The following is a 16297-nucleotide window of genomic DNA, read 5'->3' on the forward strand; positions in this document are numbered from 1 at the left end:
AACATCTCACAGAAGCATGCAAGTTGTACTAACATTAACAAAGAACGGAACTATCAGCATGACGATAGCCAGCTCCAGCTGGGGGTTCTCTATGGGATTCAATAAAGCTACCTGCGAAAAGAAAAGGATTAAGTTCAGATCATGGCAGCATGTGCACATAACTGGATTAGTAAGAGCAATTGTTCACATACTAGCTAATGCTACAGAATTAATTCATATGTACAAAAAAAGGACAGCTTTGTAGAAAAGGAAAGTACTTAGGACAGCTTATAAATTACCACAGATAAGTAAGTGGGGCTGGCCAGAAACTTCTCCCTGTCATTTTTGTTTATACAAGTCTGAAGAGCTGTGTTAGAATCATCTTGAACATGGAGCTGCATGCTCCACAGGAACATGTTTTAAGTTCCATCTTCGGGAAATTTAAACAGAACTGTTTTACAAAGCACACAGTAAGGAGAAGACAGTTCCCAAAGTACTCCAGAGCATACAATAGGGACGAACTGGTTTTAATGGGCTATAATAGCATGCACCACTACTTTGAATATTATGTTGTACAGATTCTGTCAAAATAAATATTTATCCAGTCATCAGCCATGCCTTCACTAATCCATTGCAAATTTCTGAAATTCTACAGTTTAGATCTATCAGAGCAAATAAAATTCTTTAGAATACCACAAGAAGCTATACAAAATAGCTGTAAGTAAGGGTTAAAGAATTAAGAGAAGGAAGAACTGCTTAGTAGCTTCAAGAGCACTCAGACAAGGAGACAGAATTTTATATATTGCAGCATACAGAAAACCTCCAAAATATGATAGGACAGTCCTGGCAATGGATGCCAGAAAGCCTAATTAGCAGTATCTTAATTTTACTAAAAGATCATACTACCACCACAGAGTTAAACAGCATTGACTGTAGACAGTTAAGATGCTTGAGCCAAACCAATAAACCCAAGTCTATTGCTTTACAGCTTCCACCTGGAATTCATTTGTCTGTAAATGCTGTAAAAATACAAACCTCTTTCCACTGAGGTATAAGCAGCACTATAATGATGATGGTTTTCTCAAATGTCATAATCATTATGTACAGAGCACACTGGCCCATCCAAGCACTGCACTGCACGGGGTCACCTGCAAGAAAAAAAGGTTCAATATATGCACAGAGTTGATTTTACTTTACAGTAAACATGTTAGAAAAGCAGTATTAGAGAAGGCAGGGCAGCTACATCCTCTTGAAGTGCCTTCTCCAATTTCCTTAGTGCTGCTCCTTCCCATCTCCCTCAGCCTCCCTCCAACTTTCAAAACGTTATCAGATTCAGCAGTACCTGGTTATATGCTGTTTTACATAATCTGATAAAATCAAGACAGATGCAGTTGCATTACATTTGTCTCTCATCAAACTGTTATTCTTGACCCTCTATCATGAAGTATCAGGTTTCTTAAGAGGGAAAACTCAAGGGAAGCATATCTGGGAAAAAACAACTTTCCCTTCAGTCTAAGCAGAAACATGATGGCTTCTGCCATTCTCCCTATGTTACCTTAAACATATTGTTCATCTCTACAAAGTTAGTTACCATAACTAACCAATCATAACTGAAGCAACAGCCGCTATGAGTCGCTATGAAAAATTTAATTGGACGAGAGATTAAGATCACATTTTAGTTTCAATCTGAAAAGGTTTGAAATTCTGCTGCACCTCACTGTGGCAGAGGTAAAAGCTGAGTGCATTACGTTATCTGTCACAACAGAATGAAGACCACAAATATTTCAACATAAAAACTCATGTAGACTATTATACTATATGAAAGCAAGGAGAGAAAAAAGAAAAAAACAAAAATAAAACCAGAAAGAGGCCTGGTATGCCTAACAAGCTTTGAAGGTGAGCTTAAAGCAGCACTTCCCTGGAAACCCAAAAGAAGTTTTGGAATGGGTGTTAGCTCAGTCTTCGCAATTGTCTTCTGCAACGTCTTCAACGGCAGCTTAATACTTTAAGACTGGGGATGAATAATGGGCAGTGGAAATTCAGATGCCTTTATGTATTTGTAATGCATAATGGATAGTTGCTACTTCCTTTTCTGGAACATTTCTGAAAGGTTTTCAGTATTAATACTTAGTAATAGTCTTGAGACTTACTGTTTGCTGTTTAAATGGTACAAAGATAAATTGATAACTCACACTGGAGTCTAAATCAAAGAAAGATTCCTAAACAAGTTTTACAGTAAGAGATAGTGATCAACGCTCAATAGTCCAAGAGGAAAATGGTTAAAATGCTCAAGTTTTACAATAACATACTGCAGTTTACAGCTTCTGTTGTAAAAACAAGAGTTAGAAAATTAGAAAGAGGAAACACCAGTATTTCAAAGCTGAACAGCCACGATTTTTCTGAAGATACAAGGTCTGAATTACAGTTGAGAATTAAATTTTAGCAATTAATTTCTATGCTCCACATTTTTATTACCATTCTCTAGTTTTCTTCATTAACTACCAAATACGAAAAAAAATTATCTAGCCTTAGCTACAGACTTACCATCAAAACTTTACCAGTTTATTCTAAGCCCTTTTTCAATCTATATTTAATTCCTAAAAGCAAAGACAGCTAAAGTGATTTTGAATCTATTCCAACTCTGTCACATGAGATTCTTTTATGTCCAAAAGATGTGAAACTCTCTATTCAGAGTGTTGTGCACATCACCAATGAATGTTTTGTTCCATTATGATTTTGTGGGTAGAGGCACTGTGGTGTGTGGTGTTTTTTGTTTTGTTTTTGTACTGAAATTAGTTGTATATATTAAATTCTACTTGAGAACTTCTGTGTGCCTTACTGCATCTACAAAATTATCTCTCAGTTCCTATTACAAGTGGGGAGAACAGGCATGCTGTCTACTTTGAACTCACCAGCTCTTTTGGCAGTCTCCCAATAGCATCCCTGTAGAAAAACTGGGGAGATACAGACTGGATGGGTGGACATACAATTCTGACAGAAAGCAAAAAGCTTTCACTGGTTAAGCACTGCAGGTTGTTCAAAGGGTTTCTTAAATCCCAGACCATGGATAAATTAAAACTGGACTGGACTATGTCCTGAACAACCCTCCTTACCTTTGAAGTTAACCCTGCTCTGAGCAAGAGGTTGCGTTATCTGACCTCTGGAGATCCTTTCCAACCAATTTTTTTTCTATGATTTTATAAAATATGCAATTGAAATGAAAAAAATCGTACCACATCCAGGAGGTGTTCTCAAGAATATTTCGGACATTTGTATGTTCAAAGATTCAGTACACAAACACAAATTAGAACTTTGAAGCCATAAAGCTCTAATTTAATTTCTAAAGTCTGACAGTCTCTCTTGAATTCCGATTTTGTACTTGTTATGTATAAATTACGGTCTAGAATAAGCTAGTAAATCAGTAGAAATCTTGTTACTGCAAGAAAAGTGCAGACTAAAACTGAAAAATTTGAACCCTCAGCAGTGAAAACTGGGGCAACATTTTTTGAACATGCTGGGCAGTGAAAAACTAGCGTATACTGGTGTGTACTGCTTTCAGCAGCCACTTAGTACAAGTACATTTATAGACAGCTCTTGAACAAAATACCTGTGATTTCTCTACCCTGTAGCTTCTTGCTAGTCTTCAAATCCTGAAAAATTTTCTTAAGAAAATGGCAACTCAGAGAACTAATCAAAAATAAATTTTAACAAGTGTTAAAGTAAGTGCTATCTACCCTATATGGCTCTGAGTAGGTTGCTCTGTAACTTGCAAACGAAGAGCCAGAGGGAAAAGATGCATCAAACACAATTTCTAAGCTTTGCAGAGACAAGCAAAAAGAGCACGGCACAATTTAGTTGCCAATAAAGTTCATTGTCACCAAGAGGGATTTAGTCAACTGTTTTCTCCTTGCAGTAGCTAAAGTAGCCTAAGACAAGAAGGGAAGGAGAATGCAGGGAACATTCTTTTCATTACAGATCATGACTGCTTTTCTCCTCTTTAAATACTCAAATATATTAACAGATTCTGCACTTGCATTAAAATCCAGCTGCTGATGTAATGAATCTGAAAATACGACATGGGAAATATGAAGACAAATCTAATATACTAAAAAATTCTGACCAAAAAAACACCGTTGAGGGAGCCTCCTGCTACTTTGTTCGTAAATCAGTGTGCAGTTCTGTTTTGCTGTACACACAGCAACCATTTACAAATGCTGATATTTTGGTAACCATTCCTTCCTTGAGGCATTTATGCTTAAAAACTATCCTCCATATAAAGAAGAGGTTTTAAAACCAGCAGGACACTGCTATTTTTGTGACAGCTTCAAGTAATGAATCACCAGGGATCGAGTAATAGAGCTAAGAAGGGAAATGAGCTCACAGTGAGAATTAACTTGAGACAAAATGACTATTTAGACTCTAGAAACACAAACAACATCGCTCAGTCACTAGAAGAGACTCAGGTTTTCTGGAGGGTGATTCTCCTTTGTTTTGCCACACTTGCCAACACACTGAACTCACACTGATCTCCCAGCTGAGGACTGGACTTTACTACTTCAGATAAAACGCCACAAGTCTCCTATTCCTTTCAAGGAGCAGATCCCTCACCCCCATGTTTGCTAACCATTCACATTCAACTTCAATATAATAAGTCTAAACACACTTGCCACCCCACAGGACTACATTTTAGTCCGCCCTTCTACCTTACTCAATTTAATTATTTTAAAGAACCTTATGAAAAACAAAACAAGAGTTTTCTTGAGGCCCAAGTTAAAAATTTTAAATAAAATGGTGATACGAGGACTTTAACTTCAGAAACAAGAGTAATACTTAACAGAAGAGGGCAGCAAACAATCCAATGTAAATTGTCCTTTTTAGACAGATATCTTACACAGGGTCTAAACCCTACTGCACAGCCATTACTAATATTTTTCCACTGCTATCCTGTTCTCTTTATACCACAAGTCTCTCTCACGTGATTAATGGAAACATGGATTTACAAAATGCTTTTTGATAGTCCTTATGATAGCTTGATTAAAAGAAAAAAACCAAACACACCACCACCACCACACTAAGGTCGGCACATTAATGTAGATACAGACAAGTCAGTCACTATTAAAATGACCTGATATTGAACAGAACAACTAAATAAGGAGGACTTAGATAACTTCATACATTGCTTATACACACACACACACACACAGAAGGACTACTTGATAAAACAAGTTTAGGCATTTCACATCTCCTAACTCAAAAGGACAATAATGGATCAGTTGCAGAGAACCTCTGCAGCAGAACACAAGTAACAAGTCCATCTGTGGATTTTTAAGAGCTTACTTACTGCCATCACTGGTGACTCATAACTAACTAAAAACAAACCCACGTTCATTTTGGAAGTCAGTAAGAGATAGAGACCAATTTCCCTACATCTTCCCATCCACACAGACCCCCTTTTTGTCAGGAGCACATTAAAATGGGATAGGAGAACAGACTACACAAGAAAAAAAAAATAGAATGATATTAGGCAGAAGTAAAACCTAATAGTTGATGTGGTTACAAGTACCTACCAATAATTGTAACAGATACACCAAGTTTTTTGCTGTGGGTGGAAAGACAATTTGATATGGGCTGAAAACTGTTCAACTACATTTAAAAGGGACTTTGGGCAACAGGTCCCAGAGCTCAGTCAGATGGAGGAGCTCAGCGACATCTGAGCTCTTTCCTTGCCCTGTTCCCTTCCCCGGGCACTGGTTCTTACCTAATCCCTCAGAGACCCAAGTCTGGGGACTGATCTGGAGGAACTATTTACTTTGCTACATATGGTGAATTTTCTGAGTCAACTCCCCGAAGAGTCAGATGTGCAGCAGTCCAAGGAGATGAGTGGAAATACTGGACTACAGCAGGTGGGAAAAAACAGATAAACAGGGTTGTAGCAGTGCTGATTTAAACAGCTTAAATGGTCACAAACTGTACCCCACAAGGCACAGATCTAACAGAAAATGCCCTAATGGTACAGGCAGTTATTTCTCCTAGGAGAGATGCTTGTCATCATCTCTATTTTAAACCTCTGACGTAGCAAATAGCAAGTAATGCTACTTGATTTAATTGTAAACTTCCCAAGCTTTTAAAGTACTTGAACTTGGCAAGGCCTTTATTTATTTATTCCCAATTCTGTCAGCCACTGACGATCATTAAAAACGAAGAAACCTACAAAATAAAAAAAACCCCAACCAACGATAATTATGAAACTGCTATGAAAGCTTTCGCTTTGTTAGGCAAACGTTATTTTGACTTTTTTGTTTCCAAATCATAGGGGGGGTTTTGTCTGTTTTTCTCTCTGATGAAGACCCACAGCTCTCTTACGAGGTGACTTCTTCCTCTCATTCCTATCTCGAGAAGATTCAGATGTAATTTTTAGCATCAGTACAGAATCCCAGACAGACAGACAGACTAAGCAATCTGAAAACAACAAGCTGAACAGAATTAAGTGTTGATGTTGAGTATATATGAATCTCATCTGCAAATCCACAATTTCTGCAGATCTGTGGACTTCTATGGCTAACGTAATAGACGATAAAACCCACAACTTCACATCACAGTGATTTCTCTAGTCTATCCCTTAGCCTGCAAGAAAGACACGCGCGTTTTTCATCCATGATACAAGCCCTGCACGCAGGAGTTTGAATCATCATGACTTGAGGACAAGTACAGGCCATCTTGCCATTCTCTTCACTGAAGGTATGTGGTTGTTTACTTTAAAGATGGCTGGCAGAACTCTCAGCCTGTATCTTCAGACAACGGCATGTGGTGCAGTGAAAACTTTACCAGGAAATGACCTTCCAGCTATCATTTATTTTAAAGTGTGTCAGAGTAAATTTACCATGATGTAATTTTTTCCTTGACATCAGCCAATATCATAATTTGTTCAATCACTCCTAAAAAAAAAAATATTCAAGCCGTTGTTCCAAACTCAAAAAATGCTTAGCAATTTATTGAGCTTTTGAACACAGAAGGTGCACGTCGAGTTACAGAACTTTAAAGAACCCTTGTGACAAGTGAAATATTAAAATGGTCACTATAATAATTGTATAATGATTTTAAGATTAACCACTAGCTGAAATATTCTGAGATTGTATCGCAAAAAGTAACTCCAGTGCAAGAACAGAAACATTTACCATATTCACCAAAGCGAAGGGTGTCCCACTGCTGCCACTCCACAATGCTGCTGACCGCACGTATGCCGATGTAGATTAACAGCATTCCTAATGTGGCATCTAACAAGAAGTTGATAAGGTACCTGAAAGGAAAAATGTAAAAGGAAACAAGGAGCAAGGGTTCATCTTCTACAAGTTCAGTGTATTTTAACACAATGATTGAGACAAGATCTGTATATATATTGAGAAGCTGGAACACTGCGAATAATAATTTACCCACTTCTGTAATTACATAGCCTAAATTTAAGTATTTTTAGGAGAATCTCAATATTTTGTTTCTGTCCTTAAAGTTAAGCTCCGATCTCTATTTTTGTGAGCTCTGGCTTATGCACGTGCATACTCTAAAAAAACTCCAGTTTACCAGATTTTCTTTTTACCATTGTTCAGTTCATTCTGCATGGAAAACGTGGATTTGAATAAGAAAATACAAAAGGACTAAAAAGAGAAGTTACCTTAAGGACATCTCAAGGAATTTGAAGGTAAAGAACCCAATGCAAACCACTCCCAAGAAGGAGCAATGAGCAGTGCCCAGAGAGCACAGTCACTACCCAGGCCAAATTTCCACTTACTTAGTGTCAGAAAGAAAAGTGATCTACTTTCCTACACTTTGGTTCTTGTCCAATAAACATATGACATGATCAGGGACAAGCCTTCCCAAAAAATCAAAACAAACAAACAAACCAACCTCACCATACAGACAACCACAGAAACCACCAAACAGAACAAAAAAACCCAAATCAAACCAAAGTCAAAACAAACCACCCCTCATGGATGCACAACTGCTGCACAACTCTGCTATTTGTATTGTTTCAGGGATTTGTATTGTTTCACCTATGCTTCAAGAAACTAGAGATTGCTACAGGTTTCTAATTAATTCTTAGGTTCATTAAATGGTGCAGCTGAAATTCAGAGCATTTTTTGAGTCAGTTGGGTTTATTTACTATCACCAATTTTAGCTGAACAAAACAGGAGCTGACAAAGAGCCAGCTATATATGAGACACATTGTAAATCCCCGTTGCTGAGATTCTTATTTGGTAATTCCAAATACTTAAGGTAAACTCCAGAGTCTGTAGGAACTTATCTGCTGGGATAAAAATAGCAAACCAGAGACCTGTGGCCTTTTGTTGGCTGCATAGGCAAATCTGTTACAAATCAGTATCAGAAACTGGAAAGCAAAGCCAGAATACAAACATTCAAAACAGTATAGGAGCAGCTGTTCTGATCCTCAAAATCCCTTTTAAGAGCAGGTCAAAAATAAAAATTAAGTGGATGTATCTTGCTTCAGCCAACACTTACTCATAAACTTAAAAAAAAAAATTGTTATTTTCTTAAAAAAAATCGTTATTTTCCAAAAAAATCGTTATTTTCTAAAAGTTGTGCGTCAAACCGGAGTTTTAATGAACTTTGTATTAGATGAACATTAAAATCAAAGTTCAGCATTTGGCAGAGGAAACTCAGCAATTACAAGTCTACACAAGTAATTTTAAGGCCACAAGGGGTTGCTGTAGGTCTGCAGTAGGAAAGCAGCCCTGGGGAGCAGGGAGATGAGCCCACACCTACTGCACATCACATGAGGGCTCGCAGTACCGGCCAGCTGTGCTCAGGCCAGGTGTGCCCAGGCCAGATGTGCCCAACACACCCCAGCACATCAGGCTCAGGACATGCAGGCAACACACTCACTGTTCCACGATGCCCTGCATTAACCAGCTCCCATGTAACAAACCACCACCACAGCTGCTGCCACTACCTGATCAATGGATTTGCTTGCAGGCTCAGGGGGTGCAAGTCTGGGGTTCACACACACATGACCCTCGAGTTCCCTGCGCTGCTTGCTCTTCCTATTTAAGATTCTTCAACCAACAACCTACCCGTTTAAGTGTGTTAACAGAGGTTTTATTGGCTTCGACATTATCATGCACCTGCCTGAATGACAGCACTACATTCCCAAACAAATGGCAACTTCCAGTTTTAGTTTTTCCAAGCTTTACACCACAATGTTTTCTAAAACTACATTTTCTGGTTTTGTTCTGAAAATGACCCACATACTACAAAACAGGAAAGAACAGAAAACTATCCATGTTTAAATAATAATAATTTTACTCATCAAATCCAAAGTCACAGACAGAAATATTGCTTTTACTCACTGATTTTGACCCACTTGCACACTTAAGATATATTTTTCCCCACAAAGGACAAGTGGCTTTGGTTGATGGAACATGCTATTTTTTCTAATAACAAGGAAGACCTGCACCCTTGTCTGAGAAATCATATAACTCCACATTGTAATTTTTGTTATCCTGAGAACAGTGAACAACAGTTCTCTACCTCATCCTCTTACTTGTTTTGTGTCATGGTACACTTACATGAAAAGTGGAATTTCAAAATAAAGTTATGTAGGCTATAGTAAAACATAGAAAAGAATGCATATGTTTGCAAACCCTTTATTTTGAAAACTCAGTACACAGCAAAAAGTTTTTAGATTTGAAAATACTGTAATAATCTTTAGGTTTAAACACTGACCATTTTAGACATGCTTTGGTTAGCTTATCTGAATATGTATTTTTATATATAAAAATGGAATGAAAGAATTCGCACCTGCCAGTTTCTAAGTCTATCAAAAAATTCTTCAATCGGTAAGCGAGGAAAATCTTACAATTATGTCTGGTATTATTGAAACTGTCATAATTATAAGTTAAGCTTCACCGTTAGTGTGTTAAAATAAAAATGCATTTCCCCTACCAAAACGCTTTGTGGTGGGAACAGAAAAGCAGTGTTTTACTGGCACGTTTATAGCATGTAGGAACACAAAAGAAACCGAGGAGGAATAAGGGAAATAAAATAGGCTTGTGAAGCAACACAAGCATATTTCTGGAGCTGTGCAGCTCTTTTGTTTACCAGAGGACAACAGTGAACAGATGCCATTGAAGGAGCTCGATTGGTTTTAAAGGGCAAATTACTGGGCTTTTAAAAGTAATTTCACAGCTTCTATTACAGGAATGTGTAAGCTTCTTTGAGCACGAGCTCTGTCAAAAACAAACCCAAACAATTACCGTTTGCTTCAGGAGCAAAAAGCCTGATGGAGTCTTAGTCATAAAAATCTTCAGGTTTAATATACTACAGTGAAATGCTTATCTGCTTAGTCACACTGCTCCAAGTGTGACATTGCAAAATTAATTTTTGTACTAACTGCCTGGGTACTGAGCAAGATTTCCTGCTTTTAACACAATGAAAATAATGCTGCAGTAGCTAATGCAGGTTTTAGAAGAAAATACAAGCATGAATGATTTTTGCTAAATATCCCTGAAAGCAACCTGACTTCATAGTAAAGCTTTCCTGAAGTGAAAGTGCAGTTGGAGGCAAGTGTTCACAACTTTGTATTTATTCCTTTGGTCCTGAGCACCTCCTGCAGTAAAAAGCCTCATATTACAATGTCCATCCTAAGTCTTCATTCATTACCTGGAAAGGGGAGAAGTAAGAGTTTACCCTTGGTATAAAATCTCTATATACAGCCCAGAAAAAGCTTGCTCAGGTCCTGTCAGCCATGAACTAAAAGAGCAGAACTCTAATCCATGATCAGCTAAGCTTAAAGCATAGGTTTTAGAGAGTGATTGATTTTTACCATGAAAAGAGGCTTCTCAGGTCTATCTCGCATTATCATCCACGTACACCAAACTGAATTGCAGAACTTCCGTAACGACCAATTATTTTGAAATTAAACACTCACAATGAACAGGGGTCTTCTTCTGTAAGGTCTGATAAATACACATTTGCGAAGTGGATGAATAACATCCCTATGGCTTGCTTGGAAGTATCTAAAAACCTGTAGAAAGTAAAAACATTTTTAAAGACACACAAAACTGTTTACAACACAGACATTGCAAATTTATTTTAAGTGGAATTCCATCTCAGTTATTCATTTTTTCTTAAAATGTGGAACATCAGAATGATAAACTGTCATGGTATTTAGTTTATTTAACAATGCTCCATTTTAAATTCTACCTTTTTTTTTCCCCTCAAATATTGCTAACAATAAACTAAATCATAGTAACTTGAAACCTTATCACTGTAGATTTAACGTCTAGGGATATCCTCTTGGTATCATATGCATTATCCAAGAGCTAATCCTCTCTAAACCTAAGTCTTTAATAACCTCCTGTAAACAATGAGTATCCCAGCCTCCCTAGATATTTCAATTATTTTATGTTTATGCCTTTTTATCAAGTTTATGGCACAGAAAAAACAAAAATCCTCATCATGTCCTTCCTGGTGAACAATTTAATAGCTGGCTAAGGAGTCCTTCACCTATATTATCTTGCTTGAATATCCAACATGTGTTTCACTTGAAAGCAAGAACTGGTATCATTGAATTTTATCTGTAGTACAGAAACTTAGACTACACAGCAAAAGAGTTAGAACCGTGAAAATATTATCTCCAAAGCAGATGACAGAGTTAGAGAGCAAACAGTTTGCTACTTACTGGGAAAATGTAAAATACCCCACTGATTCAGTATGGACTCCAGACCATACCATTCATATATCATCAGCCTTTGCACAAAACCAAAACTTCCAGTGAATGTTTTTTAAATGTTAAATAGAGGAATTGTGTCAGAAGTATCCTGTAGGTAAGAGCGTGTTCTTTATACAGACCAACACCCACTTTGTTGTTGCCATGTCTAAAAAGATCCAAACACTCCAACAGATCCAAACAACATTTTATGCCTGAATTCATCTCCCCTCTGACAACTCTTGCACTCCTTGCATGACACAGAAAGCAGAGTGTTGGTGACAAGGCACGAAGCCAGTGACTTACTTATCTAATCAGTACACCATACTATAAATAACAATACTCAAGTCACAGAACAAGATTCTTTGCTTGAAAGTTAAGGGCTATCACTGCACTACTCAGAATTTCAGGTTGAAGTAGGCTGTAGTACACAAAGATTTTATATTTATTTTTTCAATAAAATAAAGGTCAGGATTAGTTTTGAAACCCAGCATTGTATGAGATGAATTTAAACCACTGAAGTCTTCAAGAGCTAGAATGCCAGCTTAACATTTACACCAGTCTCAAAACTAGTACAGGTTATGCTGGCATTGCTACAATCCTATTACTTTTTAAAAGTAATAAAAACAAATACTCCCTTTATGCCTTGTATTCTTTTATGGCTATGTATTTCTTTTATCATACTGTTCTCTACCTTGCACATAGCTACAGAACACAGAGTTCTGTTGACGCCCAGCTGAGAGCTTCTTGTAAGCTTATGGAAGGCTGGAGATGTTCAGATGCACCTGAGGGCAACTGTAAGTTCCCATCATCAGGAGGGAGCACAACTTGAAGCTTTGTATCTAAATGCACGTCTAAATCTTTGTAGAGATTCCTGGAAGTGTTCAGTAAGAAAGAGCTAGCAAGGGAACACACAGAAGAGAACTTTTTGTTGACTCATGTATTTTGGTAACTTTTTTTATTCCTCACTGTCAGTCATCAACTTCTTGTTATCACTTTTCCTTTTTTTAATTTTCATATGCAAACAATCATTCCTTCAATTTCTAAAACACATGAGAAACAAAAGAATGAAGAATGAAGCATGCAGAAACATACCATATCTTCCAGGGCCGTCTTTCATGCTTTGGTTCTCGGAAGCGTTTTACTAAGGAAAAAAAAAAAATAAAAAAATTGAAGACAATCGGCAAATCCCAAAGCAAAACAAAAAAAAGTGAAAGCAAATCACCTTGCAGAAATGTTACATTCTTTGATAAATTAGATCTTACATAACTTCATTTCACTTTATCAGTCTCTAAGGACAGATTTTTAAAGAAACTGGCTCCCTTCTGTCACCTTCAACTTCCTATAGATCCACAGTCCGACTGCCAATATGCCTGAGAAAATAATCTATTGCTGACTCCCATTCATTGGCCTGAGCTTCTGTGACCGCCCATCCAGAAAATTCAATTTCTGATAGGAAAGCAGGTATTAGAAAATGCTGTTTCTTTTGCTCACTGGAGACCGAAAGTCAAATTAAAAAGTATTCTCACCATAAAGGGGCAATCTATAATATAAAAAATAAATCAAGTGAATTAGTACCAGAGCAAATATATTCTCTGACAAAGTATATTTATTTTATGGATGACAAATAAGACTTCTGTGGGTAAACTGAATTGCAAAAGGAAGGCAGGACAGATTTTTAAGTCTGCTAATCCCTTCATAAACCAGTTGATACTCATTAACATATTAAAAACAAACAAAAAAATCCAGTATTAAAAATAATGCCAACTATACAAAGGAAAAAAAAGATAAAATTGACTATTTCAATCTTCATACAGTTTATAATACAAATTGTTTGGGTATCTGATAGAAAGCTCCTCTGCACACTCACAGAGGAGGGAGCCCAAATCACCCCCTACCCAGCTACTCCCTGGTACATCCCAGGAGCCATCAGCCCATCCCAGGTCCAGCCCCACAAGCCCAGAGGAGCAGAAGCCCAAAGGCAGATGAGGAAACATGAACTTCGGAGCTGGTTGTCCCAGGAGAGACACAGCACCAGCAGCCAGCGGTGACACCCCTCCTGGGGAGCCAGGTCTGGAGAGCCTTTGAGAGGGAGCTGATTGGAGCATCACGGGACGGGCTGCAGGGGAATAGTGGGTTTTTGGGATTGCACAAGACCTACTATGGGTTGTTATGAGGAGGAATCAAAGGCAGGAAAAGGAAAGGATCTATATGACTCATGGATAAACAGGTGTGGGAAAATAGAGGAATAGGGAGATAAAAACAGTCGCACACACATGAAGAGTAGCTGGTCCACAGACCTGTACTGTCTGATCTGCAGTTTGTCCTGTCTTCTTAGGAAATTTCATTTCTAACTCTTTCTGGGCAAGAAAACTTTTTTCCATGCTGGAACACTCACTCAGCCCGGCCATGGGTCAGACCCAGGGCAGCCTCGCCTCTGCCAGCTCTGGCCTAATCCGTAACACAGATTTATTTCCTGTTACAGCTGCAAGATACTAAATCTTATCCGTACTGAGAAAAAGACTTCAGAAGGCCTTTTTCTCTGCTGAATTCTGAAATCAACATTTCATTTGAGTTAACAATCAACAGGAGAGTTAACTTTGAAAGCCTCTACTGGTGTCTTTTGAGAATGTATTAAATGGCTGATCACACTACAAATTTCTACCCCCCAAATAAAACGAGACAATCTGCCTAAATGCTTTGGGAGTTGCTACCTGATGAATATGTACACCTCTACACTGAAAAGCCCAGTAGATTCCTAGGAAACAGGGTTGCTTTTACAGCCTGCTTTTTTGCAGCTCTATGTCTGAACATCAGGTATTTCTGACACACGCAGATATCACCAGGTATTTTCCTACACAGCCCTGATGCGGTATCTGGGTTACGCTGCCTACCCAGCACAATACACTGTTATAACAGTGTTTCAAGTTGAGAGCAATTCACCTTCTCCCCCAGCAAGGGAGTGTGTGTTTTTCTGTCTGGCTGCAGACATCTGGGGCCTTCCGAGTAAGTAAACTAAGCAAAAACCACACTGGTAAGCTCAGGGTCCATAACACGTTTGCTACTAATAAATTAATTTTGCAACCAAAAGCCATCACAGTTTTTTCAAATAGAGATTCCGTAAATAATTTAAGCATCTATCAAATTGGGGAGAGGAAAGCAATTCTTCCACTTGCCCTCCCCAAAGCACACCGTGACCGCGGGTGCTCTCAGCCCTCGTGGTTTCTCTTGGCAGGCTGCGTTGCCTCGGCGGCAGCTCCGAGACGCGTGCTGGTGCGTGTGTCAGTGGACAGATGGATCTCAATCTGCCGGCTTCTCACTGCAAGGAGGTGGGACCGCTCCATATGCTTCACTTCACAGCGTCACACTCACACTCGCAAGAATTCACCACATTTAATATTAATTAACTAATAATGTTCAGAATTTCATGCTGAATTATAAATGAAGAAGGAAGTGCTGCTTGTTTATACATTCGATGCCAGAAATTTTCAGGAAAGGAAATAAAAGCACTTCTGCCAACAAGCATGTGAGCTGCCAGATGGACAGATAATAGATAAGCATAGAAGGCAGAGTATTGCCAATGCAAAATTCAAGTTCATTAAATTGTCTTCGCATTTCATTGAAATTCTAGGAATAATTAATGCCAGAGTACTGTAAAAGGGTTTCTAACAGTTATTTTAACACAGGAGTTTTGCAATCAGTATTCCAGAAAACTGAAGACTCACAGGGAAGAATAAAGGCCATATATAAGAACAGAGGCAAGAAATGAAGTAAAACCTCTCCAAAGTGTCAATATGAAAAGCAACACTTGAAGCTGTACTTGGAATCTGGCCTTTCCTCCTCTCCCTCCTTCATCCTCCCAAAAAGACCCACAGGAAATATTTTGCTGATGTCAAGTGACTTCAACATGTGTTTAAGAACTTCAAGGTTCTGGATGGCTGCTCTTGTAGCAGCTCAAAACTGGCCCAGCTCAAATGTTTGAAATGTTTCTACAGATCGTGTATTGCTGCATTTCTTAGACACGCGTTCTGGCAGCTCACAATAAGAATCTTTCTGATCCCAATAAAGATCTAAGAAGATTTATCTAACTTAAGTTGAAATTCAAAAAAAGGAAAATAAGCTAAAGAATATTTAACAGGTTTGATGTCCTCCGCAGCTGTACTACAATAACACTGTTCTTCTGAGGAGAGAATTGGTAATTTCACCTGTATTTCCAGTGTTTCTCAAAACTTTTTTCAAAAATAGGTCAAAGACAAAACCTGTGCAAAAATGTTTCATTTTGTAAACCTCTGACACACTTCTGTCATTAGACCTCAGCAAAGCAACAGCTGAGGTAGACAAATAGAGGAAGAAAACAAAAAGGAAAGGTTAGTGAGGCACAGGATCACATTCGCACATCCCACATGCAAACCTGCTCACGTGTGTGGGCAGTTTCCACGAGGACAGAATCAGATCCATCCCGCAGGGGCATCAGGCAGCTGGCATGAGGAAACAGCCACAAGCTGCAGCCAGGGAAATGCCAGCTTGACAGAAGTAAAACATTTCCAACAAGAACAATTAAACTCTGCAACAAGTTGCCCAGAGAGGCTGCAGTGACTT

At 38.3% G+C, this 16297-nt stretch overlaps 1 protein-coding gene across 1 annotated transcript in view; it reads right to left on the reverse strand.

Moving 5' to 3' along the window:
- Positions 1–16297, reverse strand: part of LOC136105745 (musculoskeletal embryonic nuclear protein 1) — a 42664-nt gene that overhangs the window by 12946 nt on the left and 13421 nt on the right. Inside the window, exons 2-6 of the mRNA XM_065845543.2 lie at positions 12794–12842; positions 10919–11014; positions 7155–7276; positions 1015–1127; positions 34–111 (exon numbers count right to left, since the gene is read on the reverse strand). Coding sequence (XP_065701615.1) covers positions 34–111; positions 1015–1127; positions 7155–7276; positions 10919–11014; positions 12794–12842 — 458 coding nt within the window. The remainder of the gene's footprint in view (positions 1–33; positions 112–1014; positions 1128–7154; positions 7277–10918; positions 11015–12793; positions 12843–16297) is intronic.

This window comes from Patagioenas fasciata, chromosome 10, assembly GCF_037038585.1.
Source record: "Patagioenas fasciata isolate bPatFas1 chromosome 10, bPatFas1.hap1, whole genome shotgun sequence".
Classification (NCBI taxonomy): Eukaryota; Metazoa; Chordata; class Aves; order Columbiformes; family Columbidae; genus Patagioenas; species Patagioenas fasciata.